The 15463-nt window shown below is 39.7% G+C and overlaps 1 protein-coding gene across 1 annotated transcript; it reads left to right on the plus strand.

Annotated features, from left to right (window-relative positions):
• Nucleotides 1–3771: 3771 nt before the first annotated feature.
• mafbb (v-maf avian musculoaponeurotic fibrosarcoma oncogene homolog Bb) lies at nt 3772–5563 on the plus strand. The gene has a single exon (XM_036560206.1). It carries the CDS (start codon nt 3978–3980, stop codon nt 4680–4682), a length of 705 nt encoding a protein of 234 aa, XP_036416099.1. The 5' UTR covers nt 3772–3977; the 3' UTR covers nt 4683–5563.
• Nucleotides 5564–15463: the final 9900 nt, after the last annotated feature.

A 15463-nucleotide genomic window follows, 5' to 3' on the forward strand; every position in this document is an offset into this window, starting at 1 on the left:
TGTAAAACTATTAATATTGGACACTGAACATTGCAATATTGCATCTGTTCTTTCTTATCTGCCCAAAGCCAATGGTGGATCATCACCAGAAATTCCTTTTAGTCTAGGCTGAGGCTTAATCTAGGTCTGCAAAACTGGCCCTAAATGACATGCATAAACAATTAGTTCACTAATAAACAATGTGAGGTGGTCAAGAGGGTAAAGAAGGCCCTATCAAATATTTAAAAAATATGCGTAGTTGTCATTTTCATAAGTCTGCATTCAATTTTATGTGTGTAACATTGATCATTACAAAAAACAACCTTAATTCTCTTTGACTTCCAGTGTATGTACAGCCTCTTTAACCTCTTTGCCTGTTTGTAAACTCCTCTACTTCCCATATCAAACACAAGATGTCACTGAAGTGCTTTAGGAGTGCTTATCATACAAGATTTAATCTGCTTATATTGCAATATAACGTTAATCTTATGGTACATCACTAATCTTGTGCAATTAACTACATACAAACACATTTAAAAAGAATGAAAAATTATACACATAAAAACCCTCAAAAAATTATGAAGTATCAGCACTTTGCTATGAACTGACGAGGTTATGATATAATAGGCCAAAATATGTGTGTACTATATTATTATTATTATTATTATTATTATTATTATTATTATTATTGTTATTATTATGCATAATAGCATAAATAGGTTTTATCTTTTCAAATTGACACCTGAATTGCTATAGAAAGTGAGTGACTGTGCAAGACATCAAGGGAACTAGACTAGGAACATTTGAACACTACTGGAAAATGTGTCACACAGAATACATGCACAATTTTGATAGCACAGCTAACTGCTAATTAATTAATAAAAGTTGAAAGCAGATAAAAACTTCAAATCTGATCAGCAACCTTTTTACTAGTGAGAACTTAACTTTCTATACCATGTGTGTCTCACAGATCATGGCCTCACTAGACCCCTGGGCACCAGGGTCTTTGAAAGCCCCCTTCACACCCCACACTCTAATGACAACACCAAATATAACAGAAAAAAATAGACCTGAAAAATAACATTTATAAACAGTTCATGTTTGTTTATGTGCACTTTGACCAGCACTGGAAAAATTGTGTTAATTTTCAATCTTTGTGTAGTGGCCTGCCATTTCCTCCCCACTTATACTGCTGCAAATTTGTGGCTTTTCATTACTTTAATCATGGTGTCTGGGTGTGGCCTGAGAAGCCTTTATTTCATTCACTTAGGCTATTGGTTCATCTAATGTTTGCACCTCCTCTCACAGTCTTTGAATTATACCAGGCCTTGTAGTGTCAGGCCCCTGGCAGTTAGAGGCCCCTGGGCACTGGCCCTATTGGCCCTGTCAGTAATCCATCCCTGCACGGCACAATCTGAGCCTTTTAGTAAAATTTTCTGCTAAAGGAGTGATTAGCAATTGTTTCCCTTGCCTGCACTGGACAGTGTTCAGTGACAGTTTAAAGTCAACATGATGTATTTCTTAATGAAACACAGTTTTAGGGAGTGTCTCTGGGCTAGTTAGAGTGTTTATGCTCAATGATAGGTGAAGATAGTGGGAAGAAAAAGTGAAATAAGGTATCATGGGTTAATATTATACTTCCCTATCTGCTGGTGCACAGTGACGTAATCAAAACTCAGAAGATATTTTAGAAAATGGCAAAAGTCACTATATGTTTATCAAAAATTATGGAAAAACAAATACAAAAAGTGTGGCCAAATGTATGTGGACACTTGACCATCACACCTAAATAAGCTTGTTAGATATCTGATGACAAAACCATGGCATTAATATGAAGTTGGCCTCTTTTGTAGTTATAACAGCTTCCATTCTCCTTTTCACAAGATTTTGGAGTGTGTTAGCACTTGGCATTTTTGATTGTGTACAGCTGCTCAGCCAAGGAAACCCTTCCTATGAAGCTCCCAATGCACAGTTCTTGTGCTGATGTTGCTTCCAGAGGCAGTTTGGATATCAGTAGTGAGTAAGGCAACAAAGAATAGGCATTTTTTTACATGCTACACAATTCAACAATCAGTGATCCTGCTCTGCATGGTCTACCACTTTGTAGCTGACATGCTGTTGCTCTTAGATGCTTCTATTTTACAATAATAGCACTTACAGTTGACTGGGGCATAACTAGCAGGGCAGACATTTCACAAACTCATTAAATTAAGGGTGACATCCTATCACACTTCCACCTTTAAAGTCCCTGAGCTCTGAGCACTGATTACATGTCTATGGAGATTGCAGAGCTATGTACTTGATTTTATACAGCTAATTAGTAGTGGATTCCAAAATACTTTTGGCCATATAGTGTACGTCTTTTAAATTACATGATATGTCCAATGACTAATAAAGTAAAAAGTTTAAGTTGATTTTTAGTTTGTGAATAACTGCTGATTAAGCAGCTACAGATAAACACCAACGAAGCCTCATAATTCTAGCTAATTATCTAGACCCCACATAGCTGACATGGTGATAGTGTAATAGGTTAAGTAGCCATTTGAAACATCAGCATAAGGTGGCAGAGTAATATATAACAGGGATATTTTGTAGTCACACAGGTTCAAGAAAAATGTATTTTTGGTCTTGTATTCCAGAGTAAAAATAAGTAAAATTATCTGTCAATTTTGACAGCAATCAGTTTCTCGACTCTTTTTGTACCATTATCGTAAGTGTTTTTTTGATTATGTGTGAAGTTGTGTGTATAAGTCAAAGAGTTCAGTCCTATATTATTTTATTTACCTTTTAAATGGCTGTAATATAACACAATATTAAGTATGTAAACAATGCACAGTGAGAGCCAGCCGGGATAAAGTGCAGCCTTCACACAACAGGTTTAGTTGTATTGTGGTGTTACAACTAAGCTTAACAGTGAGAGAAGTACATACCTGTCCATATACATCCAAAATAGTTTTTATTTTTTGTTTTCTGCATTATAGATAGAATTCAAATAAAATATTACAGTTTTACTGTGCTGATTTCCTCTTTCACACAGTCTCTTTTCACTAATGATATTATTTTTTATTACTAAATGTAGGTTAAAAAGCTTGTCTGTTTAAATCAATAAAACTGTACTGATTTAATTGTGTTTGCATCGATTTTTCCAGTAACTGTTACAACTATAGCCCCTCAGGATGTTAACCCTATGGTAAGTTGTAACATATGCACTCGAATTTCGGCTAAATTGTTCACAAACGAAGTGTAATTTTTCATCTTATAACAGATATGTGCTTGTATACAAAATATTAATGTTGGATAAAATTGATTAATTTTGCTCAAATGCATTTAAAATAAAAACGAAACGGAGCAAAACGTATGTGCCCCACTTTTCCCCACATACAGTCGTGCGCAAATGTTTGGACGCCCCGGTCACGTTTTGTTGATTTTCTAATTGAAAAAAAGTAAACAACCTCTACAGAGCACTTCCGATTTAACATATTGGGAAAAATAAAACAAAAATGTCTTTTATATTTTATTTTAGTTCCCTGTGGAGGAAGTGCTTATTTCCACCTGAAAAATCAGTAAAACATGTCGTTTAACCAGGGTATTCAAAGTTTTGTATACGACTGTATATGATGCCTTCTTTAAACTTATTGGCCAAGCGTCTTTAGCAGGGAGCATATTTAAAAAAAAAACCCTTTAGGAGATGAGCGTTGATAAATTAAATCCCGCCTTAGACAACTACTAAAACACAACTCTGTGTGCTGAGAGTGTGTGTTGTGAAGAAGGCGGCGCCTCGTGTGCTTTAAATCTGCTCACCTCCTGCTTACACAGCCCTCACACACAGTCGTTGTAGATATTTGCGCGTGAACTCCAGAGACACAGAGAGAAGAGGCTGGACTGGATTGCTTTGGGCCTAATGAGTGCTTTCGTTTGTAGTTAATTTTTCAGTTTTTTGGTTAGTAAGCTTTCTTTAGTGCTCTTTGTTTGTTGATGTGAGGTGTACTGAAAGGTCCATGGATCAGCTTTCACTCCTTGAACCTCTCGGTTTGGACTACATGGACTTTAGGCTGGATCTATGCGCGCTCCCCCGTGCGCGGGCTACAGGTTCCGCGTGCACAAGCCCCCCCAGCACGCCCTGCAGCTCCGTCCCCACGTCCCCGAGCGGCTTCGGCGTGGACGAGTTTTACTGGGCGGGTGCATGGCCGCCGCCGCAGCAGCAGTTCGAGCAGGCACACACGCACGTGCAGTTCGCATTCCCGCAGCGACAGCAACAGCAGCAGCTTCTTAATCACTATCAGCGCGCAGAGTTCGGCTCGTGCAAGTCTGCTGCACAGTTTCCTGCCCAAAACGAACAGCTGCGCGCGCTCCCGTGTACATCGGACCCGGTCTCGGAGCGCGCGCGCCCGCAGCGCTTCACCGATGAGCAGCTCGTGTCCATGTCCGTGCGCGAGCTGAACCGGCGCCTGCGTGGCGCGGGCAGGGAGGAGGTCGCGCGCCTGAAGCAGAAGCGCCGCACGCTGAAGAACCGCGGGTACGCGCAGTCCTGCCGCTTAAAGCGCGTGCAGCAGAAGCGCGCGCTCGAGCGCGAGAAGACGCACCTGGTGGCAGAGGTGGATGAGCTGAAGCGCGAGCTGAGCCACCTGCTGCGCGAGCGCGACGCCTATAGGCTGCAGTGTGAGAGCCTCGCGGATGGCACAGCACAGGGGCTCGCACTGTAGGGCACAAGCACACCCGGGGATTCATCCTTTAATTGTTTCATCTAACTAGGAGATCAGAGTTTATTGTACTGACTCTCTGCAGAGACTCTGCGGGTTCTGTTCCACAGCTTTAAAGGACCAATCCAGCATTTACCGCAAACATTTTTTTTCTCTAGTTTTCCAGTGTTTTAAAATGATGTTTGTGGTTGTGTTGTGAAATGTTTCAAAAGTGGAAATCTCCCTCACATGGAAAAATTTGTACACTGGCAGGAAAGATAAAAACATCTGTTATTAGGCCACTCAGAATTAAACAGAAGTGTTTATGTTAAAGGTCATTGTCGCAAGAACATTTTCCCCCCAAGGTATGGCATGTACAAAAATGCTTCCCATAGGCATCCCTAGAGTTGGACTGAAAATAGTTCAGATGGTCTTGTCCATGTTCTCAAGTTATTGTGTGAATTATTTTCTGAAATTTATTCATTATTAATTTATTTATTCATTATTTGCATATTAGTATCTCAATGGATGCCTATGAGAGGGATTTTTGTGCTGTTTCTTACTTTAAAACACATTCCATCAAAAAGTTTTCAAAACAGTGGTACTGTTTTTTAACAACGAATAAAGGAGCAGACATTAATGACTAATATTTGAGTGTAGCTTTAAGATGCTCAACTGTGCTTGAAAATCCGTTAATTAATGGTCACTCATTTATATATCAATGCAAATCAACATGGGTTAGGCACTGTGTGTCAGCGTACAGCTAGTGTTTAAAAACTCAAGCTGGGCTCTGAGATCACTATTAAACTGAACTGATGTTTTGGGCATTTTTAACAATGTATTTTATTTTTACATTGAACGTCACTGCAGACTAGTTAAAAAGATTTGTTAGTTTAAAACTTATACTGGAGGTAACTTTCTCTATTTTAATAAATTTCAGAATGTTTCACTTATTCATTCCTATATGTGTGCGTATGTGTGTGTGTGTGTGTGTGAGTGTACACACACTGTGCAAAAGTCTAAGCACATTACCACTTATCTGGGTAATAAAGGTGCCTGTGCATGTAAAATACCATATATGGCTAAAACAAGAGGAAATGAACATGAATAAAGTAAAAGTAAGAAGAGGTTCATGGTTTTAGAAAAGAAGTTAATATCTTGAGCTAGTTTGAAGAACAAAGGTTCCTGATGTTTTCTTGAAGCCCCTAGCTGTCACATGGATTTGATACATTCCATTACCATCACACCTGATTTAACATAATGTATAAAAGTATTAATTAACCATACCAGGTGCATGATAACCATGAATTATACCAGGTAGCCCCAAAGAGAGGTTTGGAAATTGCAGTGACATAAATGAAATTAATACTTATTGAATAATGTTATTTGTTTGGATAATGCACATGCCCACCCAAATCCATTAAGGGCCCACACCAGTGGGCTAGGTGATGTGGGCTAGCTGTGGAGTGACCCACAGTGATCCTGTGTCAGGTTATCCGTGGGTGGGCCCAGAGGTGTACTGTCTTTTTGGTTGGTGGACTATTCAGCAGTTGTGTAAGCAATTTAGCAACACTGCTGTGTATAATTTACTTTGTCACCACATCAGTGTCACTGCAGTGCTGAAAACGATCTGCTACTCATATAGTAGGCATAATGATATTAAATAGAAATATAGTAGAAAAAAAAAACAGGCTCTAACCGTTCAGTAAAGGTTCTAGCTTTAGATTCTTAGAAGCCCATTGAACGTAGACGAAGGTGAATTTCACAATTTCTTCAAAATTTCTACATAAATAAAACACTAAGATGTAAACTCATTCAGAGTGGTTTCATTTAGAGCAGTGGTTCTTTGTAGAGAAACTTACTTAGATTCTCTACAGTGGTGGTGACAGGAAACAGGGGCTACAATGTATGCAACACAACATGACCAAATGACCAGTGAATTTTTACATGTCTCTTACGTGTACATGTAGAATGTTGATAATGGTAAAAAAAATTTCTTCAGGTACTATTTTGCCTCAGAACATCCTATGTTTACATTCCCACCATGAATATATTAAAAATATGTTTTTAGGCCAAAATCTTCTCTAAAAATTATTGTCAAACATGTTTCAGGCATCAGCCAGCATATTAGTAAGCATTTCATGTAATAACTTTCTGTAGTTAAGTAGCTTTTACAGGCAGTTGAACTCAAATGTCTGGTTCCTATCACCACTACTGTGAACAATTCTGACTCAGTAAATTTCTCTAGAACGGAGCATTTTATATCAAAACACTAAGTTTATTTACATTTAAACCATTTAACTACACTGGAATTGTGAAAAATCTCTTTAAAAACTGTAACATTCAGTTATCATGTATTTTGTTTAATTTAAACAATTCTTAAAAAACAATAGTAATGATCTGGTCATTAGGTCCAGCTGATATTTTTGTTTATATCTTTCAGTCTGTGTTGCGACATGACCTTCGACCCTTCAGCTTGTTGTCCACTATCCAATTTGCAGTTAGTCCATAAGTCCATGACTGACCTCTATTTGCTGACCTGGAGGGTTGGTCAGTGATACAGAATGTGTGTTAAAGTTCTGGTGTTAGTCCCACATCACACTCCTAGGTTATTTTTAGTGTTCTGTCACACTTTCTGAGAAAATAAGTCAGCGGCTGAAGGTTGATGATTCACTATTGAGTGACATAGATGATTACAGAGATAGCCAACTTTCACCAAATGAATACCAGGCTGAACTGAACAGTAGTGAAGAACCTGTAAGTGCTTTTTCATGCAAAGTTAAAGTTGATGTGGATATGTTCACAGAGCTGCTCTGTGCTAATAACATTAGTAAGTTAGGATTAGGGCTGGACTCATTGATCTCATCAGCTTTTCTCCAAAACTTAACTTACATACCAAACATTATCCCAGTCCAGCACTAGTTTATTTTTCTACATTCTGCATGCCTAAATCATTACACACTTGCCTCAAACCACTTCGACAAGCTAAGTAATATGTAATACACTTGCTTATGTTGTTTCTGACGACATACTGTTATCTATTAAAAACAGACAAAAAATACAGTGCATAGCTCAAATGTAGTAATTGTCACCTTGAAGCCAGAATTTTGTTTGTACTTCTGTCCATTTTAGGCGTAAGAGTACCAAAAATAAAACAGTAACTACAAATGCATTGTCAGAAATTACACAAGCAAGTTTATTTAAGATTACTTAACACGTCAACACAGGTTAAGGCAAAATGGTGATAATTTTGGCATGCAGTTTGCCCCATATAATATAATGCTTATATAAACATAAGCTTCTTATTAATTACCCTATTCTTGTACCTCCAGTGCTAAACCTAATAAAGCAAATTTTGGGCTCCAGACACCAGACCCCTGCTCAGCCATATTTGAGGTAATGTGAAAATTGTGTAAATTTGATTTTTTTTGACAAACTATGGCTTTAAAGTTGTCAACAGTAGAACTAAAACCTGCAGACACCAGATATGTGTGTGTGTGTTTGTGTGTGGTCAATGCAGACTGTGCTATACAGTTATTAAAGGCATTAGTCAGCTTTTTCCTAATTCATGTGATAGGGACACTGAGTCAGCAGCACATGTGTGTGCACAAACACAGAGAGAGAGAGAGAGAGAGAGAGAGAGAGAGAGAGCACTCTCAGGAGGAGAAACTCAGTTTTGTTTTGTTTTTTTTTTTTTTACTATTTCTGTTGCGTTCTTGCCCTGCAGTGGACTGGCAGCCTGTCCAGGCTGTTTCCTGCCTTCCACCCAGTAAGGGCTGGGATACACTTCACCATTCCTCACGACACAGGAGGATAAGTGGCTTAAATAATATGTGTGTTATGTTGTTTTAATTTTTCTACAGAACCAGCAGTTTTGTTTGCAATTTTAGTTTTTTGAATGTTTATGAATGTTTGTTACAGTAAGTTTCATTAAAACTCAGATTCAAATCTCAGCTGTGAGTGAGAGCAGGAGGTGTGTGGACAGTGGACAGACAGCTGGGTCTGTCTCCATTACTCACCATGACTGACCATCACTGACCACTATAGACTATTATTAATTATGGCTGACCATTACTGTGCACTACTGACCTTTAATGACTACTACTGACCATTATTAATCAATACTGACAATTACAGAGCATTACTGATTAATGTTGATAAATGGCAAGCATTACTGCTCAATGCTGACCATTACAGAGCATTTCTGACCGATGTTGACCATTGCTGACCATGACTGAGAATTATTGACCAATAACCCTGACTATCGCCCTGACTGAACATTACTGACCAATACAGACCACTGCTGACCAATATCAACCTTCAGGTCTATGCATAGACTTTTTTGGGGCTGAGATGCTCACTGGAAAAAAAGGCAACTCGAACACAAATTAAATTTAAAATTACAGCATAAAGAAAATATATTATCCAAAGAAATAGTCTGTTTCAAAGAAAGGCAAATGTAACATTGGGAATCTTATATTATGTTTCAGTTATAGTGGGACTTGAACCCCAGTCTCCTCCATGAGGATGAGGATGTTTTAAGATTAGATGATCCTTATTAGTCCCACAACAGGGAAGTTTCACCTCCACATTTAACCCATCCATGCAGTGAAACACCACATACACACTAGTGAATGCACACACACTAGGGGAAGTGAGCACACTTGCCTGGAGCGGTTGGCAGCCCTGTCCACAGCACCCGGGGAGCAGTTGGGGGTTAGATGCCTTGCTCAAGGGCACTTCAGTCATGTACTGTCGGCTCAGGGAATCGAACTGGTGACCTTATATAGTAGTCTTCTACTATTTCATATAGTGCAATGAAAAAATATTTTCCCCCTTCCCACTTTCTTCTATTTTTGCATATCTGTCACACTTTCATGTTTCAGATCCAACTGCTTTTAATATTTGGCAAAAATAAACCAAGTAAACATAAAACACTGTTTTTAAATGATTCATTTATTGAAGAAAATGCTGTTCAGCCCTACCTGACCCTATGTGAAAAAGTAATTGTCCCCTCAGTTACTAAATCAACCAGTTAACCAAATTCAATTGGCTATTGTGTTCGATTTCATTAGCCACGCCCAGGAATGATTACTGACAGACCTACTGAATCTAACCATCTCTCAAATAGAAAGCAGGCTAGAATACATGGTTCCCGTTACATCTGCTGTAAAGTTAACACCGCATTCCACCCAAGAACATCATACCAACAATCAAACATGGTGGTGTTACTGTGATGGTGTGGGGCTGCTTTGCTTCTGCGGGACCTTGGTGACCCATCAGTTTGTGACCTGAATCTCAAGCACAGTTGGGTTATGCAGCAGGACAATGATCCAAAGCACACAAGGAAGTCCACCTCTAAATGGCTCAAAAGAAACAAAATTAAGGTTATGGAGTGGCCGAGTCAAAGACCTGACTTGAATCCCATTGAAATGCTGTGTCAAGACCTTAAATGGGCAATGTAGCTGAATTAAAACAATTTTTCAAAGAAGAAAAATTGTTGCCAAAATTCTTCCACAGTGATTTAAAGGCTTATTGCAAGTTATCGCAAACATTAGATTACTGACAAAGGTGGCACAACCAGTTATTAGGTTTAGGGGGGCAATTATTTTTTCATATGGGTGATATAGGTTTTGAATAAATCTTTATCTTCAATAAATAGAATGATCCTTTAAAAGCTGGATTTTGTGTTTACTCATGTTGTCTTTAATTTATATTAAAATTAGTTTGAAGATCTTAAACAGAGAAATCAACAAAAATAGAGGACATTGGGTAAGGGGCATATACTTTTTCACAGCACTGTACATATGGTAAAAGGTCCACATTGCCACATATAAATTTATGGTTTTTATAATGAAGAAAAGACTTATGTTTAAAGACTTACGTTAATGTTTAGCACATTATCAGAGCCACTTGTTTGGCTGTTGTTCAAAATAACCCCATTATGGAACGTAAAGCTTTCTTAATTAGATATTGTCAGTGCTTTATTCCAACGATATGGTGATGTGTGCATGTGTGACAGGTCAGAGATGGCTGATGGGAAATCTCCATAAACAGCGGTGCCTGCTTCAACCCACAAGTTCTATTCCCAGGGTAAGGCTAAGACAAATGTGCCTCACCAAAGAGGCAATATGAATTACAACTATTATACACACTGACCAAGAAGACACTTGTAGAGTCTGAGGACAAAAAGGGCAGGGACCTAAACACCCCTGTAGTCTATCTTGTCAACTATTACTGACCAACATTGATCACTTCTGACTACTACTGACCAATACTAAGCAATACTCAGTATTATTTAACATTACTGTCCAATTCACTGGTCAATCAGCTTCTTAACCTTAACAGCAAACTTGCACTGTGAGCCTTCAGAAGAGTCTAAACCTAGAAGGAGAATCATCCAGCTCTGTGTGAATTAGCAACAAATATGTCACTTTGACTTCCTGTGGCTCGTGGTCTGGTCAGAACCAGTCTGTTCAGGCTGGTCAGGCTGTTTTTGAGTTTCATGGACACCGCTAATGTGCTAATGTGCTAACATCTGGTGTGTCTGCCACATCACGTGAAGTGATGCGCTGCGGACAGACAGAGACAGAGCTTCCTCTTTCGCTTCCTGAATCAGGCCTGGTCAGGTGATAGGAGAGAAAGAGAAAGAGAGAGAGAGAGAGAGAGAGAGAGAGAGAGAGAGAGAGAGAGAGAGAGAGAGAGTGAAAGAGAGAGATGCTAAATCAGAGTGGTGGTAAGTGATTTCTTTTCAGGATGTTCAGCTGGTTCAGCTGCAGCCATGATTCACTTACTTAAAACAGACATAGACACACATTTACCCTATTTACTTATATGACTGTAAATGGGATGAGTCAGGAACTGAGTGTTAAACTTGTTAAACATTTAATTCAGTGTGAATATGTACACAAAACAAGCTACATGCAGGCCCTTGGGGAATCTTTACTATAGAAACAAATCTCACTCTCACTGTAAATTTTGTTTAGGGTTACTTATACTACTCCCAGTTCCAAGCCAATGCCTGCTTTTACAATTAACAGAAAAAAGTTTGGTTGGTTTATACAATTATTTTTTCCATTTTCCCTAGATGTAACAGATCAGAAAAGACATGTTTATAGTCCAAATTTGTTACTTTACTGTACAACTCTGGCTGCGAGGTATTGTTATCTGATTTATATTATTATTATGGTTATTATTATGGTATTGTTATCCGATTTATATTCTTCTTCTTCTTCTTCTTTTTATTATTATTCTTATTTTTCTGTCATTTCTTTGCTGCGTAACTAGTCCCGCAGCTTTCGAGATATCAACACCGTTCCAACTCTAGATTGTCCGGCCTGATTGTGTGATGCGTGCTTGTATACAGCTTTTTGATCGGATGCACGGATTCCGTGTGGCAAGGGAATTTTGCGGAATTTTTTCCCATAGAGAATGAATGGGGTAAACATTTGCATGCCAATCTAAGGTACTTCTGCTTGCCCGATCGACACCGTTTTTGATACATTATCTCAGGGCAGGCCCCCGAGCATGAATCCACTGTCGTTCTGACCCGCACTCATCCGATTGTCATTTTATTCCATCATTTGTTTCTCTCATTGACTTACATTGAGTGGACTGTTGGCAGCATCCCAGACATGATGTCACAATAGCCCTTTACCTCACACACCCATCCAAACTCACGCACGGAACCCAATGTCTCACCCACTCCCAGCCTAATGCTCAGCAGTGTCAGCACACATAATGATTTTTTTAAGGTGGAACTGCTTTTAAGGTGGAATTGCACTTAGCTAGCGCAAGAACTAATCCACCGCCATACTGACCTGCACTCCTCTTTGGGTCATTTTTTCATCCCTCGTTCCTCTCATTAAGTCCCATTTATTTTCGCCACCACTCAAACTCTATTGCTTCTTTGGCCGACGGCAAACAAACTACATGTACTCACTCAGGGCACACCCCCAAGCTCTAATCCACAGCCGTCCTGACCCGCAGTCCTCTATTTGTCATTTTGTCACCCCTCTTTCCTCCCATATAGTCCCATTAATTTTCACCACCACTTAAACTCTTACTTCTTTGCCCGAGAGACACCAATATGCACGTACTCATTCAGGGCAGGTCCCAAGCTCTAATCCACAGCCTTCCTGACCCGCACTCATCTATTTTTCATTTTTTATCCCTCGCTCCTCCCTTAGAATCCCATTTATTTTCGGCCAAACCATAGCCCTGTTTATTGCATTGTGCATCAGACACCAAAATGCATGGGTACATTCCCAAGATCTAATCCACAGCCATACTGACCCGCACTCCACCTTGTGTCATTTTTTCATCCCTCGTTCCTCTCATTGAGTCCCATTCATTTTCGCCACCACTCAAACTCTATTATTTCTTTGTCCCACAGCCGCCGAAATGCATGTACTCACTCAGGGCACATCCCCAAGCTCTCATCCTTAGCTATAATGACCCGCACTCCTCTATTTCTCATTTTTTCATTCCTCGTTCCTCCCATAGAGTCTCATTCATTTTGGCCACCACTCAAAATGAATTACTTCTTTATCCGATAGCCGCCGAAATGCATGTAGTCACTCAGGGCACATCCGCAAGCTCTAATCCATAGCCATACTGAACTGCACTCCTTTATTTCTCGTTTTTTCATCCCTCATTCCGCCCTTAGAGTCCCATTCATTTTCGCCACCACTCAAACTCTATTACGTCTTTACCCAACGACAAACAAACTACACGTACTCATTCAGGGCAGGTCCCTAAGCTCTAGTCCATAGTCATACTGACCCACACTCCTCTATTTGTCGTTTGTTCATCCCTCATTCCTCCCATAGAGCCTCATTAATTTTTACCACCACTCAAACTGTATTACTTCTTTGTCCGATAGCCACCAAAATTCAAGTACTCACTCAGGGCACATCCATAGCCTTACTGACCCGCACTCCTCTATTTGTCATTTTTTCATCCCTCGTTCCTCTTATTGAGTCCCATTCATTTTTGCCTCCACTCAAACTCTTACTTCTTTGTCTGACAGTCACCAAAATGCATGTACTTACTCAGGGCACGTCCGCAAGCTCTTGTCCACAGCCGTCCTGGCCAACACTCCTCTCTTTGTCCTTTTTCAATCCCTTGTTCCTCCCATATAGTCCCATTAATTTTCACCACCACTCAAACTCTATTACTTCTTTGCCCGACATTCACCAAAATGCACGTACTCATTTAGGGCAGGCCCCGAAACTCTAATCCACATCCACACTGACCCACACTCCTCTGTTTGACATTTTTTCATCCCTCCTTCCTCTCACTGAGACACTCATCTCTTTGTCGTTTTTTCATCCCTTGTTTCTCCCATATAGTCCCATTCATTTTTACCACCACTCAAACTCTGTTGCTTCTTTGCCTGACAGTCGCCAAAATGCATGTACTCATTCAGGGCAGGTCCCCAAGCTCAAATCCATAGCCATACTGACCTGCACTCCTCTATTTGTCGTTTTTTTCATCCCTTGTTCCTCCCATAGAGTCCCATTAATTTTTCGCCACCACTCAAACTCTATTACTTCTTTATCAGACAGTCACCAGAATGCATATACTCCTTCAGGGCACAAAGGTCTAATCCATAGCCCTACTGACCAGCACTCCTCTATTTGTTGTTTTTTCATCCCTCATTCCTCCCATAGAGCCTCATTCATTTTTACCACCACTCAAACTGTATTCCTTCTTTGTTTGATAGCCGCGGAAATGTATGTACTCAATCAGTGCACATCCCAAAGCTCTAATCCATAGCCATACTCAACCGCACTTCAATATTTGTTGTTTTTTTCATTCCTCGTTTCTCCCATAGAATCGCATTTATTTTTGACCCCTTTCAAACTGTATTATTTTTTTGCCCGACATCCACTGAAATGCATGTACTTATTCAGGGCACACCCCCAAGCTCTAATCCATAGCCATTCTGACCCGCACTCCTCTATTTGTTGTTTTTTCATCCCTTATTCTGCCCTTGGAGTCCCATTCATTTTCGCCACCACTCAAACTCTATTGCTTCTTTACCCGACGGCAAACAAAGTACATGTACTCAATCAGCGCAGGTCCCCAAGCTCCAATCCAAAGTCATTCTGACCTGCACTCCTCTATTTGTCGTTTTTTCATCCCTTGTTCCTCTCACTGAGTCTCTTTCATTTTCGCCACCACTCAAACTCTATTATTTCTTTGCATGACAGTCACCAAATGCATGTGCTCATTCAGGGCAGGTCCCCAAGCTCTAATCCATAGCCATACTGACCCACACTCCTCTATTTGTCATTTTTTCATCCCTCGTTCCTCCCCTAGAGTCTCATTCATTTTCGCCACCACTCAAACTGAATTACTTCTTTGCCCAGCACCCACCGAAATGCATGTCCTCATTCAGGGTAGGTCCCCAAGCTCTAATCCACAGCCGCACTGACCCACACACTCCTCTATTTGTCATGTTTTCATCCCTCGTTCCTCCCATAGAGCCTCATTCATTTTTGCCACCACTCAAACTAAATTTAGTTGCATTTAGTTTAGACAGACAGCAGAATACACAGAGCACAGACTGCACTGTTTAAATTTAGATTGATTTTTTTATTTACTTGATTAAACAAAAACTGATTTAGTTTTATTTTATTGCTGCTACTTTGCACATCCTCGGTTATAAATTTTGACAGGAAAAATACATTGGAGTTTTATTTTTTTTATATTTTGTATTAGCAGGAACGTTCATTAAAATAGTGAATTCTTGAATGTTATTCATCTTTATTGTCTTCATTGTTAGTTAGCATATGCAT

The sequence above is a fragment of the Colossoma macropomum genome, unplaced genomic scaffold, assembly GCF_904425465.1.
Source record: "Colossoma macropomum unplaced genomic scaffold, Colossoma_macropomum, whole genome shotgun sequence".
In the NCBI taxonomy this organism is placed as follows: domain Eukaryota; kingdom Metazoa; phylum Chordata; class Actinopteri; order Characiformes; family Serrasalmidae; genus Colossoma; species Colossoma macropomum.